The 19,669-nt window shown below is 36.5% G+C and overlaps 1 protein-coding gene across 4 annotated transcripts in view; it reads left to right on the top strand.

Moving 5' to 3' along the window:
- The window catches only part of ZNF638 (zinc finger protein 638), a 170,173-nt gene extending 158,309 nt beyond the window's left edge, over nucleotides 1-11,864 (top strand). For 3 of the 4 annotated variants that reach the window (XM_037807374.1, XM_037807373.1, XM_037807372.1), the window contains 6 exons: nucleotides 1,108-2,311; nucleotides 2,934-2,999; nucleotides 4,388-5,339; nucleotides 8,936-9,043; nucleotides 9,814-9,932; nucleotides 11,546-11,864. In XM_037807374.1, coding sequence (XP_037663302.1) covers nucleotides 1,108-2,311; nucleotides 2,934-2,999; nucleotides 4,388-5,339; nucleotides 8,936-9,043; nucleotides 9,814-9,932; nucleotides 11,546-11,611 — 2,515 coding nt within the window. In that variant the 3' untranslated portion in view covers nucleotides 11,612-11,864. Of the gene's footprint in view, nucleotides 1-1,107; nucleotides 2,312-2,933; nucleotides 3,000-4,387; nucleotides 5,340-8,935; nucleotides 9,044-9,813; nucleotides 9,933-11,545 lie in introns of those variants that run through there. The other variant, XR_005212412.1, reaches the window with a different exon arrangement.
- The last annotated feature ends 7,805 nt before the right edge of the window (nucleotides 11,865-19,669 follow it).

Below are 19,669 nucleotides of genomic sequence, written 5' to 3'. Positions count from 1 at the left end.
TTATGTGAATATATTTGGTAAAGTGTTATTAGTGTTGATGGCATGCTGGACATTATCTTCAGAAGCTAACATTTTCCTTGTTATTCTCAAAGATAACCTTTTAGTATAAAAATAGTTTTTCTGACTCAGGGAAAATATCAGAACTATAGAATTGTAAACTTTGGTTTACCTTGGACTTGGGAGTACCATGATGAGATAAAATCAATTGCATATACTTGCCATGTATTTCCTCCATTTCTTCTGGATAATTTTACTTAAATTTTTAAGTTATGTATTAGGGTAGTAAATTATTCTCTTTTAACATATACCTTCTCATAATGTAGCCCAAAGCACTGTTTTATAATAGGGCTATATATATAGTTCATGTTAAGGTGACTATGAGTTTCAACTGTAACTATAAATAGAGTATTTAAAGGATACTTCCAAAGAAAGTTTTCTTGTAAGTATTATCATTAACATCATTAATATTAATATCATTAATAAATACAGTTCTTGGGAAACTCAAAACAAACCTGTTTCATATCCACAAAAAAAAAAAAAAAGGCAATATGGTTAAGTGTGGACTTTTCCCCTTACCAATTCCTATTTATATTTTTTCTAGGCAAGGTTCATTTATAAAATTTGAGATTTCAGTGTATGGGTTATTAGTTTCATTGTAGAACTATGTACATATTTTATTATTTCCTTTATCCCTTTTGGGAAGATGCCACCTAACAATAAATTGAGGTGTCTCATATTGTCAGCATTGTAATATCAGGTACAGACTTGACCCAAGGAGGGTAAAGTGTGGTTGTAACTCACATGAGTAAGAGAATCATATTGATAGTCATAATTTTGCCATTATTTCCTTTGAACTGCAAGATACCTGCAATGTGGGGAAGCACTCTTAAAATTGTATATTGCTTACATATTTACGTCAAAATCTTTTAACCATTTTAATGCTGATTGTCTCGATTTCCCGGTGCTTAATCCTAATGCATCAGGAAGTCTTAACAATTGGCATCAACGGGATTATTTATAATGGTTGAATTCTCATCATAGTTTGATTTTTGTTTGTGTTTTTTGTTTGTTTTTTGTTGTTGTTTGTTTGTTTTTAAATACTTTTAGCCCTGACTTGAAAAACAGTCCAGTTGAGGAGAGTGAGGTGCAAACAGCAGATGATAGTCCCTCTGTTAAACCTAGTGAGGTTGAAGAAGAAACTACTTCCAACATTCAAGCAGAAACTTCTGTACAGCAGGAAGAGACTTTTGAAGAAGAACTTGAAAAATCACTAAGTGACTCTGACTTTGCTATTGAAACATTTGAAGTTGAAACTCAAGGAGAGGAAATCAGAGAAGAAATTCTTCTTGTAGCATCCACTCCTGCCAGTATTGAATTATTCCCTGAAAATGCAGAGGAGTCTGCTATAAATCAGCAAGTGTATACTAGTGACTTTGAGAAGGAAGAGGCAGAAATTATTAACCCTGAAACAGAGTTTTCAGCATCTGACCGAGCATTTATAGAAGAAAGGAGTATCAGAGGAATTCTAGAAGAATCTCCATCTGAAACAGAAGATTTCTTTTCTGGAATTACACAGTCTATGGTAGAAGCTGTAGCTGAAGTGGACAAACATGAAACAGTTTCAGAAATAGTGCCACCTGCTTGTGTTGTGGCCTTCGTAGCAGGAATTTCCACAGGAGATGAGAAGTCAGTGAGCAAAAAGGGGATTTCTGAAAAAAGTAACATGGAGGAAAAGGAGGAGAATGAATTTAATACTATGGAAACCAGAATGGATTTGCAGACAGGAACTGAAAAGAATGAAGCTAGGATGGTTTCAGAGAAGTTGGAGAAGATTGTGGCAGCAATGAAAGAAAACACTGTGAACAAGGCATACCCCAGTAAAGGATTGGGCCAAGCCAATAAGCCTGATGAAAATAGTAAAACTAGTATGCTGCCTGTATCACATGTATCAGGTAGTAAATCAAGTATCAAGGCTGCTCTGGCCTCTTCTCCAAAGGCAAAAGCTACAGCTTCAAAAACTGAAAATCAGAAAAGTTTTCTAAAGTTGGTGCTCAGAGATCAAATAAATGCTGAAAAGAAACTTTTAGCCAAGGAATTGGGTCTTCTTAAATCTACAAGTGCCACGTCAGGCTTTGCAGAAAGCAGCAGTAAATCCAAACCCTCTCAGAGCGGTATTACCAGAGGAGGCAATGGAAGGATCTCAGCCCTGCAAGGCAAGGATTCTAAACTGGATTACAGGGATATAACCAAACAGTCTCAGGAAACAGAGGCTAGAGCTTCCATCATGAAACGGGATGACAGCAACAATAAGGTGAGGAGGGTAGGAAGACTGGCTCAGTGTTTCTGTGAAGTGATTCGCTCTGCTGCTGTAGCTATGGAGTAGGAGATGTAATATTGTTTCATACTTCCATCTCCTTACTCCACCCCCGAGCTCCTATTTCCCTTTCTTAAACAAGTCCATTGATTTAAGTCGTTATATATTTAGAATATTAAGCTCAAGTTCTTACTTTGTTAACAGGTTTGAAAAGCATTATTTGGATAAAATTTGGTCAGAAATATAACTGTGGTTTAAAAAAAAGTCTGTAGTGAATCTCATAAGGTGATTTAGAACTTTGCTTCTGAAGGGGAAACTGTTTTGTCTTTTAAGTGGAAGCTGCCTTTATCAGGTCACTGATTGCCCAACTCAGTTGTGGCTATAAGGAAAAAAGATCAGTAAAACTGAATTTAACTGCAACTTATAGAGACTATGCTTATACCATTAAATGATCGTTGACCTAGTTCTGCATGTGCACTATTTGTTAATTTGCACAAGTGAATGTGTTCAGATAACGTTCGCTGTTTGACTTTTTTGTTTTGTTGTGTTTTTATCAAGAAGAGCATTAATAACATGGTTGTAAATTCTGTTTTTCTTTATTTCTTATTTGATATTTCAGACTTTGGTTGGGCAAAACACTAAGAATTCTAAAAGCACCACTGTTAGAAGTTCCAAATCTAAAGAGGTGAGAAACAACCGACTGACCCTTCTTTTCTGTCCCTCCATGAGCAGAATTCGTCTATCTTGTAACTTGTGTATTTCCTATAATAACTACTTAATTCAGATTAGAGAGTGAGATGAGGGATAGAGCAAGGGTCAGGAATGAGAAGTTTTATTTTTGACCCTGCCACTAATCCTGCCACTAATTGACTTTTTACCTTGAGCTAGCCTAAGTAGTTTGTGTTCTTAGTGCAGGACAAAAATTTAAGCGGGAAATATGAAAGAAAATAGAAAGGAAGCGGGTGATTGGAAAATAACCACCCATCTCATTGACAGCAGTAGGTTATAAATGCAGAATAAAATCTTCTGTGTAAAGGAAACTGGCGTTTGATATACTGAGTTCTCCCCATTCCATTGAACTTGCAAACAGGTAATCCTTTTGTGTGGCTTTAATTTAGCCTGACTGGATGGGCTCCAAGATTTTACTTTCTGGGTACTGAGTTCTACTGTCAAACAAACTTCTTATATTTTATATTTGGTTGTTTGGTATTTTAGGTTTGAACCATTCATCAAATATTTTTTCAGTTATTTCATTTAGCCTGGTAGAGGATGAATTTGGGCCTGTTTTCTGGGGCAAGGAGAAGTATTCCTAGCTTCTTAAGAAGTAGAAGAAGGGATTATGGTTAGGTCCATAGACTTAAGTTTAATTACCAGTTTACTCCCCAGAAATATTGGCTGTATATTCTGATGTCATCATTATATGTACTTGTAATTGATCATTGATAACATACTTAATTTTGGGAGACCTGCTGGAAATTTATTTCCTAAAACTGTTTTTAAGTTACTGGTTTTGCTTTTGTTTCTTAAGTAGAATTCTGTTAAATAGTAAGTCTCAGTAATAATTGTTTCATAAAGCTTTCTCAAAATACAAACTTTGTCATAACATTGTATATATTAAAATATGCAGTTTTTTTATTTTATCTATAAATTAGCCAATGGAACAGTTCCAGTTAACTATATTTTGAGGTCCTTTTAGAAGTCCACTAAATTTCTTAGATACTTGTTAATACCATTTATCATATGAAATAGTAAATTCCTTACATTATATTAATTGTTTGGCAGTTGCTTTAAATGTAGTATATCTGTGTGTCATATTTCAAAACTCATAGCTCATTTAGGAAATAATTGTAATCTAAGTAAAGGTGGAATGAGAATAATAAGATTTTACCTTTGGAGTTGTTTACTTTATGACTTACAGGTGATTGGTAACTCTTAAGTTCTTTAGTACCCCTTAGAATACTTTTTTGCGCTGACATTCTCACAAATGATACTGCATGCACATTTACGACTATTTGGAACTCACCCAGTGGTCAGAATAGTTGTTCACAACACTGATTTTTAACTTCCCAACAGGAACCATTATTTCCATTTAATTTGGATGAATTTGTTACTGTGGATGAGGTTATAGAAGAAGTGAATCCTTCTCAAGCCAAGCAGAATCCACCAAAGGGAAAAAGGAAAGAAGCTGTCAAAAGTACCCCTTCCTCTGAAATTAACTTAAAGAAGAAGAAGGGGAAAAGTTCTGCCCCTCATGTTGCTGAAGGAGAATTATCTTTTGTAACATTGGATGAAATTGGGGACGAAGAAGATGCGGCTGCACATCTAGCACAAGCTCTAGTCACTGTGGATGAAGTAATTGATGAAGAAGAACTAAATATGGAAGAAATGGTAAAAAACTCAAATTCACTTCTTACATTAGATGAGTTAATTGATCAAGATGATTGCATTTCCCACAGTGAACCTAAAGATGTTACTGTTCTGTCAGTGGCTGAAGAACAAGATCTCAAACAGGAACGCTTGGTAACGGTGGATGAAATTGGAGAAGTAGAAGAGCTACCTTTAAATGAGTCAGCAGACATAACTTTTGCCACTTTAAATACTAAAGGAGATGAGGGAAATACTGTAAGGGATTCCATTGGGTTCATTTCTTCTCAGATGCCTGAAGATCCTACTACCTTAGTTACTGTTGATGAAATACAGGATGACAGCAGTGATCTACATTTAGTGACTTTGGATGAAGTAACTGAAGAAGATGAAGATTCTCTGGCAGATTTTAACAACCTTAAAGAAGAGCTTAATTTTGTTACTGTTGATGAAGTTGGAGAGGAGGAAGATGGAGAAAATGATTTAAAAGTTGAGTTGGCACAAAGCAAAAATGATCATCCCACAGATAAAATGGGGGATAGAAAGAAGAGAGCTGTGGAAGCAAAGAAGACAAAACTGGAAGCTTTGTCCCAAATGTGTGAAGTAAATGAGAATGTTATGGAAGAAGATCTGAAAACTATGCTTGAAAGACACCTAGCAGGTAGATACTTGGGAGTGATAGTTTTTTCTATTTTATGAGGAGAGTACATTTAAAATTAATTTAAAAACGTATTTGGTAACATTGCTAGCAATTTCTTTCTGTGTTGATATTAAGACACCAACAACAGTTACAGGCAGTGCTGATTTCCAAAGAAGTGTGTTAAAGTTCCATAAATTTCTCTTGGGGAGCAGAGCTTGCCCAAGTTAATACACCTCAGGAAAAGACAACACAACCAGGAAGCAAGAGAGATTTCCCAGATTAGAATTGGACTAAAATTGGTATGGTATATTTGTATTATGGGAAAAACGCAGCTTTGGATAAGCAAAAGGCTTTTTGTACCAGAACTGCCTTCCAGTTTTTGCTTAGACTTAGCATTTAGAACAATTCATAAAAGTATCATTTCATTGTTATTTTGATGGTATAGAATAATAGATCAACTCACTCTCAGGACTTGAGAAAGATCAAAATAATTTCCATGGAAGAAAATCTTAAAAGATTTGACTAAACTAAGAAAACAATGTAGGAAGGTCCTACAGGCATATGGACCAAATTGGAAAAATGTGTGTAGGCACCTTGGGAAAGGAAGGTAGGAAAGTATAGTTGTCTGGCACAAGGTAAATTGGCAAAAGAAAAAGAGAATGTTTGAACTGATACAAATATTTCTTAATAGAATTCTGTTTTATTTCAGAAATAGGTTTCCTTCTCACATTTTGTTATTTTGTTTGAGAAAGAGTAAGGTATTGAAATTATTTGTTAGCTGTTCATAGTTGAGAGCAATTTAAACACTGTTACTATAGCAGTAAATTAGACTTTCTCTTTAAAGCTAAACCACCAACCAAGAGAGTTAGAATTGAGGGAACACCACTACCAGAAAAAGCTGATACATCAGAACCAGCAAAAGGCTAAGAGGCCTTCAAAATTAGTGAAGGTAAAGCAGGATTGATGTAAGGGGGAAGAGAGTAACACAACATGAGGTGGTGATTAAAGTTCCAAAGTTCTACTAAGAAAAAAAGTTTAAAAGATTAAAGTAGATTGGGGATGGGGGAGGCAAACTTCTAATTATAAGATTTGGTTAAAGGTTTTTATCTTTCTATTTTGGACAGATAATAGACCATTGATAATAGAATTTGAAAAATTTGTGGAAATGATCCATGAAAGGTTATTCTGACCATGTTGCAGCATCAGGTAGAAATCATTTATTAATTAGCTGTTATATGTAGACCATATCCTTTGCTTTGTGGATGCTGCCAGATAGCCAATGAATAAAACAAGATGTCTTAATGACTTTAATAAAATTTATGTTGAAACAAATAAGGAGCAGTTAGTTGTCCAGTGAGGAAAATTAATCTAGTCACTCAACAAATACTTGTCATTGTGACCGCTGTATTATTCATAGCAAAATGCTAGAAAGTTTAGAAAAAAGAAAAGCACCCAGTGCCAGATCTCAAGGAATTTATTGACTCAGAAAAGTAAAAAATCAGGAACAAATATGTGTGGAACAGCACTATAATGGTATTTCTTTCTTCGTTTTCTTTATAGCACCCTACTTGCCCTCTCGCTTATCTTTCCTACCTTCTCTGAAGAAAAACTGTCAACCATGATTCAGTCCAAGAAGTTTATTGACTAACCTCAGCTGGGCCCTCAGTGCTGCTCCACAGTTTATTATTGGCCTTCCTTCTTTCCTCTTTTCTAAGCAGTTGTAATATATGGCTGTTTCCCATTGTGTTTTACTGGAGATGACCTTGCTTTTGTTCTGTTTACCAGCGCAAACAGAATCTCTCTTGTCTGCCAACTTGTATTTTATCTATAGTGGTTCCTCTCACATAAAATAAATTCAAGTCTTCCCCATTTTAGGGGAAAAAAAAAAAAAATGCCCTTACCCTTGGGATCCCTCTAGCTCCCATCTTTTCTCCTTCCTTTCAGAACAGAGCATCTAGAATGAATCACCTGTTTTCATTTCTTCATCTCCCATTCATCTGGATGAGTTTGTTTCTTCTACCATCTTCCTGAAATTGATCTTGATAAAGAAACCCTCATTAGCTTCTTGTCAAACTTGATTTTTCAGGATTTCTCCCCCTTAATTTAGTCTTACTTGACTTCTCTGCTTCTTTTGTTAATATTGATCATGCCCTCTTTCTGAAAGTCTCTCTGCCTTAAAGAGAAATAGGTACTTCTCCTGCGTTGTCTATTCTTCATAGTCACTCCTTGAAACCAAGCCAGAGTTAGTATTTTAATAATTTGACTAATAGCTCCTAATATGTTTTCTTGAGATTATGGGGGGGGGGGTTCTGTTATGATAGGGCAATTTCATCTACCAGCTTGCTTAAGTCTGCCTCATCTCAACTGAGTATTGTAGAAAGGTTGATGTATTTACTGCTTATTTAACAATTTCTATTAATTGGCAGTATGTTTGACTGAAGGACCTAGCTCAAGAAAAAGTCATTTTCCCACCATGCAATTTCAAACTTACTTGTTTTGATCTATTTAGATTAAGTAAAATTAGTATTAAAAGAGAAATGGGAGTGGCGGGAGCAGAGTGAGAAAGGTTATTCTGGTGAAGGAATAAACTATTGTAGGAAGAGACTGGAGGCAGGAAGACCAGGCTGGATTAACTGTCAGATCATGAAAAGGGAGACAGGTTTTGTGTTTTTTTAATAGAATCTTCAGGACCAGTGGGATGCAAGGAAAAAGAGAAGAATAACTGATGATTTCAAAATTCCTAGTTATCCCCTCAGACTTGGAGGGAGCACTGAACTTGAAATTCTGGTTCTGGCCTGTGTCACTTACTAGCCATGCCCACCGTGGGCAAATCAGTTTACCACCTCTCTGGTTTTTGCTTTCTCCGTCTATGAGGAAATAGGGAAAATGTTCATGTGACCTGCCTTTCATACACAAAATAAAAGCTAAATGAATGATAAGTATGTGAAAGGGATCCATCAAGTACTATGCAACAGTAAAGTATTTCACTTACTGAGAGTAACCAGAATTGCTTGGAACCAGTTTCCATTTTTGTCTTCCCCCAAGATCATATTCTGCAGAGTTTGCTAACACTGGATGTTTTTTATATGTTATTTACTTTGCTGGGCTTTATAGATTTGTAATCTCACTTGTAATTCTGTCTTAATAAGGGTCTTAGGCAGTCAGTTTTCCTGGGTTTTAAAAAGGACAGTACAAGGTATCAGAATTACTCTCTGCCTGCATCCTTTGCCCCTTAATGCACACTTTCCGCTCAACCCAACGCTTTCCATATGCAGCTTAACTGTTACCAGTAATTATAAAATTTGAATCGCTTCTGTTAGCTTTTAAATTCTTTCTGGAACAATATAGAAATAAAATGTGGTATTAGCTTTAGCCCTATTCCCCTATATCTATTTAATAAAGCTGAGCACATTTACCCATCTTTTCCTTGCACCAAAGAATCTTGGAGAATAATGTATGAAGAGTAGGCAGGTGAGATTATCCAAGGAAGATTTCTTTGGAGAGATGAGTTATAAGTTAGTTTTTGAAGACAGAGAGGATTATCCTATGTTAGTTTCATGAAGTCCGTAAGTCTATTTTGAATAACTCTTTTTTCTGTGAAATATTTTAATGATTAGATGATGATGATGATGAGTCTGAATTAAAAGATTCAGAACCAGAAAGAAAGCGCAAGAAGATTGAGGACTCTTCTTTAGACACATCAGACACACCTGATATCCCTGAAGGTAAAGCAAAAATGACTTTTTTTTCCTTATCCCTATGAAATATAAACACCATAAAAAGTTTTCAGTTGTTTAGATGAATAACCTTGCTTTGGTGATTATTTATTATAGAGTAGAAATTAACAAGTTTTACACATTGGCATTTCTGAAGACAGCTTATTAGGTTTTTGTTTTGTTTTGTTCTTTTTAACCTGACAAGATTATTTTTATTACTCTCTTGAAGTGTGGTGTATGTTTCATCTCTTATTCCTGGCGCTTTTCCTTGCTGCTCTGGTGAGAATGGAGTTACACTGGCCCAGGCAGAAACTCCATGGCTTAGCAGAACATGCTGAAAAGCTTCACTAGCAAACTTTGTTCATGGCCTGCGAAAGAAGGCTGAAGGAGACCTTATTTGTTTAGTCAGTATATCAATAAGCAGGCAGTAGCCCATCGTTTTGCCTCTTCCCCCTGATTTATTTTAATAAGGGATTCCTAAGAGGTTTATTTCAAAAACTCTCTACCAGATTCTTTTCCAGTGAATTGGTATTCTGAAGGATAACTGAAAAGTTCTTTGTTATTTAAAGATTTTCCATGGGAATCGATTCAACTTGCAGTGCACCAGTGCACTGGCATACTGGCTCTGGAATACTGTAGAATTTGTTAAAAAATAAAGACCTGTTTGATGATTAAAGGCTTTATTGCTCTTATGTTTAGCTACATTGATTACAGCACAACTAAAGATAAATTTTTGTTCCTTTCTTCCTTTATCTTCTCTCTCTCTTTTTGTCGTCTAGATTTAGATTTTCTTGTACCGAAGGCTGGATTCTTCTGTCCAATTTGTTCCCTCTTCTACTCAGGTGAAAAAGCAATGACAAATCACTGCAAGAGTACTCGTCATAAGCAAAATACAGAGGTAAATAGTTCTTTATTCTTAACTTCTCTTAAAATCTTTATCTGTGAACAGTATTTCCCTTTGGGAGAACTTTTGAATGTTTATACCCGTTTATTCCTTTAAGTCCAAAATCTATTTTTCTCTTTCACTATACTTTGCCAGGAGCTTGCTCCTTTTCCTTGAACAATAGCGTTTGCCAAAGTAAGTTCTGTAGATCAGAAGTCCCTTGTGACACTCCATTAAATTAGGGGAATCTGCTTATTATGATGCCCTACAGAGTCATGTACACTTTAGTATTTTAAAATTTCTGAAATGTCTAGTCAGAAAAAACCCTGCTTAACTTTATTTAACCCATTTCCTAAACTGATTTGATCACAGAAGCCGCTGTATTAGTTTATACTTATCTTTGGCAAGTGCTACTCTAAAGAATCATCATTAGCCCTAGTCAAAGCAATGATTCTGATTCCTCCTGAGTGTTTAAGAATTGTTTTGCATGCCCTCACCATTGATCTTGGGGCACAGGTATTCATTTAACATCTATTAAACTATTATATGCTGGAGGCTTGTTCAGTTCTCCTATCACTTTGATGAAGTAGTTGCTATCATTCCAATTTTGAAGATGAGGAAACAGGCTTAAAGATGTTAAATAACTAAACCCAAGGTTGCAAAGCTAAGATTTGAACCCAGCTCTGTTTTATTCTAGGCCAAAGCCTTTAAAATTTTGTACTGTGCTATCTCTGCTCTCAACTTAGTTCATCATGTCATTTCTCTGTTGAAAATCTTTGAGTGGCTTCATGTTGCGTTAGGAATAATACCGAAACTTCTTGTGGGTCCGTAAGGCCCTACATGATCAGATCCCTTGTATAGTTTTCTGACCTCACTTTTTTTCATTGTTCACTCTGTTCCAACTTTTTTCCGGGCTCTTTTCACTCTATTTTTCCTTACACAAAAAGGCCGCTTGCTGCCTCTGCATCTTTATATATTGCTGTCCCTTTGCCCCCCTCCCAGTCCTACTTGCATGGCTGGTTCTGCCTCATCTTTTAGGTCTCAGCTCTTAATATCAGCTACCCATAAAGCCCTTCGCCTGAGAAAGACCTAGCTAAAGTAGCATACCCCAGCCCACCTCAAAAAAGGGTCAGCCTCAGTCAGTTACTTTATTATATTTACTCAGTAATGCTTACCACCACCCTAAATTATCTTTCTTCTTTATTAATAGAATAGATTAAATAGATGAAGTAGAAGTATTAATAGATTTAAAATAAATATATTGTAAAAATAAATGATTATTAAATTATAGCTTAACTTATTAACTATTTTATCTGTATTAGTTTATTCTAAGTTTTCCTTTACTGTTTCTCTTTCCCCACTAGAATGTAAGTTCCACACAGTACAGGGCATTATCGGTCTTTACCAACCACTGAATCCCCAAGCACAATGCCTGCTATATCACAAATATTGGATGACTGATGAGTGAAAAGAAGGAATGTTGATAAAAAGGCACTGTGTTTCTAATCTTTATTTTGTAGGACCAGGTTCTTTAAAATTGTAAATACAATGAAATACGTTAGGTATGTGTGCATACACAGCAAAACAATGTCTGATAAGAATTTTATATTGCAAATTGCTTTTAACAGAAGTTCATGGCCAAGCAAAGAAAGGAAAAGGAACAGACTGAGGCTGAAGAAAGAAGCTCTAGGTGATTGGAGGAAAGGGGAAAGAATTCATTAGAATTTCATTTAGGGTCCAGTTGATTTGTGTATTTTGTTATCACTTAATTTGTACCTTTTGTTTCAGAAGCAAATATTCATGTTGTACAAATTTCTGATTGCCCTTGATGTAGAGAGACTGATGGGGAAAGTATGATGGGTTTGATTTTTATATCAAATCATCAGGCATGGAGAAATATCTTTTAGAAGTGTTAAAATAAATGTTCCTACTGTATATTTAAAATACCATCTGTGTTTGTGGTTGATTTATTAAATACTTTTGCTTGTCTATGATTGTGGAAAAGATTCTTCTATTCAGCCCTTTTGGCTTGGGGTGTTTTGGAATTCTCCATGTATTACTAGAATTCATAGCATGACAGTGTTTCACTGTACTTTACCAATCCATGTACAGGTCAAAGCTTTTTAAATCTCTCAGTTTTTCTGGATAAAATTAGATCACAGCATGTTTGGCCCAAATTGGTTTGAGTAAGAGTATGCTTGGTATTTTTAATGTCAGGAAGATACTTTCTCTGCTTTTACTAAAACCTTGTATATCTGCCAGGACTTGGACCTAGCAAGTCATTTAGTATTAGCTTGAAATTACAAAGCATCCTTCACTTCCTATGGCTCACCGACGTTTGTTTTTAAGCCATTTGAATTATAATTTAATATGTTGGTAAGTAGTTGTAAAGGTACAAAAAAAGTAATTCAGGGGATTGTTAGCAGGTACTGGTAAGCCCTGTACTAAAAGTTTTTAGTGTAAGCCATGTTTCAGACATAAGCCTGCTGACTGCATTGTTTTATCTGAGCTCTCATTCCTTCCGAGCTTAGAGCATACCAATTAATAATAGAAAGAGGATGAGTGGAGAGAAAAAGTTATTTTTTTAGATGTAGTATTCCCATCACAGCACAGATGTTTCCTCACAATCAGCAAGACGTGGAGTGAAGAACAAAAAGCAGCAACCTTTTGTTACTGCTCTTAAAACTTACTGCACATTTGTTTTAGATTTAGCAACAGCCTGAAAAAAAATTAGAAAATACTACATGCCCCAAACAAGGGGAGTGAGGGTGAAGAGGAGGGTTGGCTTGTGAGTACCAAGAGTCTGCTGTAATTAAAAACTACATGATGAATGAGTAATGAGAGAGAAAACTATTAAAAGGCTAGAGATTGTGATGCCAGCAAGCTAAGGCAGCGCAGTCAAGGGTAAGTATCATACTTTTGAAGAATCTTCCTTTACCTGGACTTGGCATCTGAAGCTTTTTTTAAGACTAGAAAAGTTACAACATTCTTTAATCTTGTGTGGATCAACCTCAGAGTTTGCATCTTAAGAACCTAAGTATGTCACACATATTTCTTCAAATTGATTATCTAGAGAAAGAGTATTTTCTCTTTCTAAATTGGGATTCGAAATTAGAACAAAAGGAACTGCTAAAGCATCAAAGTGGAAGGGGTGATTTTCATCCTAGTTACAGATCTTATGTATGCATAGTAAATAATGTTCCTCTGCTGCTTTTTGAACTTAATGCTTAGAATTTTTATCATAGGGCTCCAAGTACAAAAAAGTTGATAGGAGGTTTTCTAGAAATATATATAAATATATATTTTTTGCATGTTTCAGAATTGTTCTTGACTTTTTCAGAAGACCTTGAAACACCTCCCTCCTTTATCCATACCACACACACTTGGGACATCATATATATATATATATATATATATATATATATATATATAACAGTTTCTGCTTATTCGTTGGGTTGGAGTTATAATCTGGAGTAAGCTTCTACCATTTCATCATCTATACATCAAAACAAGAAAAAGTTATTTTCAGCATGGCCTCTTTATTTAAAAAGTTTGTTGCATCAACCCCCCCATGAGGAAGTCTTAATTCTATCGCCTGAGTACTCTAATAAAAGTTTTTAGCTTCCTTTTTCTGGCACAAAATGTGACAGTGACTTGCCTCTCCAAAACTGTTCCTTTTGAATTCTTTTGGAGAAAAAATTATGGGATTCGGGTTTTTAAAACTTTAAATTTTATTTTAATATTTAATATTTTGTACTTATGGAAAATATGGCACGTTAAAAGTAGAATATTTACCCTCTTATGCTAATTACCTAGTTTCAACAGTTTATCAATTGAAGGGCACTCATAAAATGTATCATAACTTCTTCCTCTTTCATTATTTTAAAGTGAATCTCAGACATCGTACCATTTTACCCATGTTTCATTATGTATTTCTAAAAGATGATAATTCTGTTTAACTTAGCCAGTCTCCTTAAAATTTTCTCATTTTAATGAAAATCCAGTTCAGATTTTCAACTGTCCCATAAATGGTTTTTGTTACATTTTACTTAGAATTAGGATGCATATAAGGTTCAAACATTGCAACTGGCTGATAGGTCTTTCATATTATATTTAATCTATAGGTTCTCTCCCTCTTTCATTCCCTCCGTCCCTCCCTCCCTCCCTCTCTCTCTCACACACAATTTTTTTTGATGAAGAAACAAGGGCATTTATTCTCCAAAGCAGTGCTGCTCAAAATATGGTCTTTAGACCCAATGCCAGTCCACTAAGATATTTGTTACCAGCTTGTGACAATTTAAGTACAGAAGTTGAGAGTGTTCAGAAACTATTGCGGTTTGTCAGAGTGGTTTTATGCCTGCTTGTCTGTCTGTTTAATTTTAAAAATTGGGCTTAATAGTTTTTGGTGTTATTTCATTTGATTGTATTTTGCAGAAGTTTTAGTCTGTAGTGGATTGGAAATTAAGAAAAAAAAGAAAATGCACCAGAAATGGCTTGAGAAGCACTGCTGTAAGATTGCCCACATTTTATTGATCACAGCTGTGTAGTGTAGTTTTTTTGTTGTTGTTTAATTTTTTTATTGAGATTGCTCAGATACCATCCAGCTATCCAAAGTGTACAATCATACAGCTGTGTATCCATCACCACAATTTTTTTTTTCAATTTTAAGAACATTTTCATTGCTCCAGAAAAGAAATAAAGACAAAAAAAGGAAATTCAGATCCTCCCATACCCCAGACCACACACACACACCCCATTATTAATTCATGGTTTTGGTATAGTACATTTGTTACTGTTGATGAAAGACTGTTAAATACTACTAACTGTAGTATATAGCTTGCAATAGGTATACTTTTCTCCCTATATGCCCCTCTGTTATTAACTGTTAGTTACAGTGTTATACATTTGTTCTAGTTCATGAGAGAGATTTCTAATATTTGTACAGTTAATCACGGACATTGTCCACCACAAGATGCACTGTTTTATACATTCTCATCTTTTAACCTCCAACTTTCCTTTTGGTGACATATGTGACTCAGCTTACCCTTTCCACCACCTTCACACACCATTCAGCACTGTTAGTCTCACAACATGCTACCATCACCTATGTCCATTTCCAAACATTGAAGTTCCCCCTAGTTGAACATTCTGCTCATAATAAGCAGCTGCTCCCCATTCTTTAGCCTCATTCTATATCCTGGTAACTTGTATTTCATGTCTATGAGTTTACATATTATAATTAGTTCATGTCAGTGAGACCTTGCAATATTTTTCTTTATGTGTCTGTTTTATTTCACTCAATATTGTGTCCTCAGTGTTTCTTAATATCAACCCATTTTTTTTAAGATGGTTTGGTTCACACACCATACATTCTAAGTAAACAATCGTTGGTTCCCTGTATAGTCATATTTATGTATTCAGCACCATTGCCACTATCTCAATAAGGACATCTCCATTTCTTCCACAAAGAAAGAGGAAGAGTCAAAGAAGGTAGAGAGACAGAAAAAGAAGAGAGAGAGAGAGAAAACCATGACAGCTAGAAAGCAACAAAAGGAAAGACAGAGGGCAGGGCAAGATGGCGGACTGGTGAGCTGTATGTTTTAGTTACTCCTCCAGGAAAGTAGGTAGAAAGCCAGGAACTGTGTGGACTGGACACCACAGTGCAATCTGACTTTGAGCAAACTTCATACAACACTCATGAAAACGTGGAACTGCTGAGATCAGCGAAATCTGTAAGTTTTTGCGGCCAGGGGACCCGCGCCCCTCCCTGCCAGGCCCAGTCCCGTGGGAGGAGGGGCCGTCAGCTCCGGGAAGGAGAAGGGAGAACTGCAGTGGCAGCCCTTATCGGAAACTCATTCTACTGATCCAAACTCCAACCATAGATAGACTGAGACCAGACACCAGAGAATCTGAGAGCAGCCAGCCCAGCAGAGAGGAGACAGACATAGAAAAAAACAGCACGAAAAACTCCAAAATAAAAGCGGAGGATTTTGGGAGTTCTGGTGAACACAGAAATGGGAAGGGCAGAGCTCAGACCCTCAGGCTCATATGCAAATCCCGAAGAAAAGCTGATCTCTCTGCCCTGTGGACCTTTCCTTAATGGCCCTAATTGCTTTGTCTCTTAGCATTTCAATAACCCATTAGATCTGTGAGGAGGGCCCTTTTTTTTTTTTTTTTTCCCTCCCTTAATCCTTTTTTCTTTTTGTAAAGCAATTACTCTAAGAAGCTCAATACAGAAAGCTTCAAAGACTTCCAATTTGGGCAGGTCAAGACAAGAGCAGAACTAAGAGAGCTCTGAGAGAAAAGGCAATAATCCAGTGGCTGAGAAATTTCACTAAACACCACAACTTCCCAAGAAAAGGGGGGTGTCCGCTCACAGCCATCATCCTGGTGGACAGGAAACACTCCTGCCCATCGCCAGCCCCATAGCCCAGAACTGCCCCAGACAACCCAGTGTGATGGAAGTGCTTCAAATAACAGGCACACTCCACAAAACTGGGCGTGGACATTAGCCTTCCCTGCAACCTCAGCTGATTGTCCCAGAGTTGGGAAGGTGGAGCAGTGTGAATTAACAAAGCCCCATTCAGCCATCATTTCAGCAGACTGGGAGCCTCCCTACACAGCCCAGCAGCCCAGAACCGCCCTGGGGGGACGGCACTCACCTGTGACATAGCACAGTCATCCCTCAACAGAGGACCAGGGGGTGCACGGCCTGGAAGAGGGACCCACTTACAAGTCTCAGGAGCCATACGCCAATACCAAGGACTTGTGGGTCAGTGGCAGAGACAAACTGTGGCAGGACTGAACTGAAGGATTAGACTATTGCAGCAGCTTTAAAACTCCAGGATCACCAGGGAGATTTGATTGTTAGAGCTACCCCCCCTCCTTGACTGCCCAGAAACACGCCCCATATACAGGGTGGGCAACACCAACTACGCACGCAAGCTTGGTACACCAATTGGGCCCCACAAGACTCACTCCCCCACTCACCAAAAATGCAAAGCAGGGGAGAACTGGCTTGTGGAGAACAGGTGGCTCGTGGACGCCACCTGCTGGTTAGTTAGAGAAAGTGTACTCCACGAAGCGGTAGATCTGATAAATTAGAGACAGGAACTTCAATTGGTCTACACATCCTAAAAGAACCCTATCAAGTTCAGCAAATGCCAAGAGGCCAAAAACAACAGAAAATTATAAAGCATATGAAAAAAACAGACGATATGGATAACCCAAGCCCAAGCACCCAAATCAAAAGATAAGAAGAGACACAGCACCTAGAGCAGCTACTCAAAGAACTAAAGATGAACAATGAGACCATAGTACAGAATACAAAGGATATCAAGAAGACCTTAGAAGAGCATAAAGAAGACATTGCAAGACTAAATAAAAAAATAGATGATCTTATGGAAATTAAACTGTTGACCAAATTAAAAAGATTCTGGACCCTCATAGTACAAGACTAGAGGAAGCTGAACAACGAATCAGTGACCTGGAAGATGACAGAATGGAAAATGAAAGCATAAAAGAAAGAATGGGGAAAAAAATTGAAAAAATCGAAACGGACCTCAGGGATATGATAGATAATATAAAATGTCCTAATATAAGACTGATTGGTGTTCCAGAAGGGGAAGAAAAGGGTAAAGGTCTAGGAAGAGTATTCAAAGAAATTGTTGGGGAAAACTTCCCAAATCTTCTAAGCAACATAAATACACAAATCATAAATGCTCAGTGAACTCCAAATAGAATAAATCCAAATAAACCCACTCCGAGACATATTCTGATCACACTGTCAAACACGGAAGAGAAGGAGCAAGTTCTGAAAGCAGCAAGAGAAAAGCAATTCACCACATACAAAGGAAACAGCATAAGACTAAGTAGTGACTACTCAGCAGCCACCATGGAGGCCAGAAGGCAGTGGCACGATATATTTAAAATTCTGAGTGAGAAAAATTTCCAACCAAGAATACTTTATCCAGCAAAGCTCTCCTTCAAATTTGAGGGAGAGCTTAAATTTTTCACAGACAAACAAATGCTGAGAGAATTTGCTAACAAGAGACCTGCCCTACTGGAGATACTAAAGGGAGCCCTACAGACAGAGAAACAAAGAAAGAACAGAGAGATCTGGAGAAAGGTTCAGTACTAAAGATATTCAGTATGGGTACAATAAAGGATATTAATAGAGGGGAAAAATATATATGACAAACATAAACCAAAGGATAAGATGGCTGATTCAAGAAATGCCTTCACGGTTATAACATTGAATGTAAATGGATTAAACTCCACAATTAAAAGATACAGATTCGCAGAATGGATAAAAAAAAATGAGCCATCAATATGTTGCATACAAGAGACTCATCTTAGACACAGGGACACAAAGAAATTGAAAGTGAAAGGATGGAAAAAAATATTTCATGCAAGCTACAGCCAAAAGAAAGCAGGTGTAGCAATATTAATCTCAGATAAAATAGACTTTAAATGCAGGGATGTTTTGAGAGACAAAGAAGGCCACTACATACTAATAAAAAGGGCAATTCAACAAGAAGAAATAACAATCATAAATGTCTATGCACCCAATCAAGGTGCCACAAAATCCATGAGAGAAGCACTGGCAAAACTAAAGGAAGCAATTGATGTTTCCACAATAATTGTGGGAGACTTCAACACATCACTCTCTCCTATAGATAGATCAACCAGACAGAAGACCAATAAGGAAATTGAAAACCTAAACAATCTGATAAATGAATTAGATTTAACAGACATACACAGGACATTACATCCCAAATCACCAGGATACACATACTTTTCTAGTGCTCACGGAACTTTCTCCAGAATAGATCATATGCTGGGACATAAAACAAGCCTCAGTAAATTTAAAAAGATTGAAATTATTCAAAGCACATTCTCTGACCACAATGGAATACAATTAGAAGTCAGTAACCATCAGGAATTTAGAAAATTCACAAATACTTGGAGGTTAAACAACACACTCCTAAACAATCAGTGGGTTAAAGAAGAAATAGCAAGAGAAATTGCTAAATATATAGAGACGAATGAAAATGAGAACACAACATACCAAAACCTATGGGATGCAGCAAAAGCAGTGCTAAGGGGAAATTTTTAGCACTAAACACATATATTAAAAAGGAAGAAAGAGCCAAAATCAAAGAACTAATGGATCAACTGAAGAAGCTAGAAAATGAACAGCAAACCAATCCTAAACCAAGTAGAAGAAAAGAAATAACAAGGATTAAAGCAGAAATAAATGACATAGAGAACAAAAAAACAATAGAGAGGATAAATATCACCAAAAGTTGGTTCTTTGAGAAGATCAACAAGATTGACAAGCCCCTAGCTAGACTGACAAAATCAAAAAGAGAGAAGACCCATATAAACAAAATAATGAATGAAAAAGGTGACATAACTGCAGATCCTGAAGAAATTAAAAAAATTATAAGAGGATACTATGAACAACTGTATGGCAACAAACTGGTTAATGTAGAGGAAATGGACAATTTCCTGGAAACATATGAACAACCTAGACTGACCAGAGAAGAAATAGAAGACCTCAATCAACCCATCACAAGCAAAGAGATCCAATCAGTCATCAAAAATCTTCCCACAAATAAATGCCCAGGGCCAGATGGCTTCACAGGGGAATTCTACCAAACTTTCCAGAAAGAACTGACACCAGTCTTACTCAAACTCTTTCAAAACATTGAAGAAAATGGAACACTACCTAACTCATTTTATGAAGC

This window comes from Choloepus didactylus, chromosome 17 (assembly GCF_015220235.1).
Source record: "Choloepus didactylus isolate mChoDid1 chromosome 17, mChoDid1.pri, whole genome shotgun sequence".
NCBI lineage: Eukaryota > Metazoa > Chordata > Mammalia > Pilosa > Megalonychidae > Choloepus > Choloepus didactylus.
The sequence above is the reverse complement of the archived record's forward strand: the minus strand, read 5'-3'. Positions and strand labels throughout refer to the sequence as shown.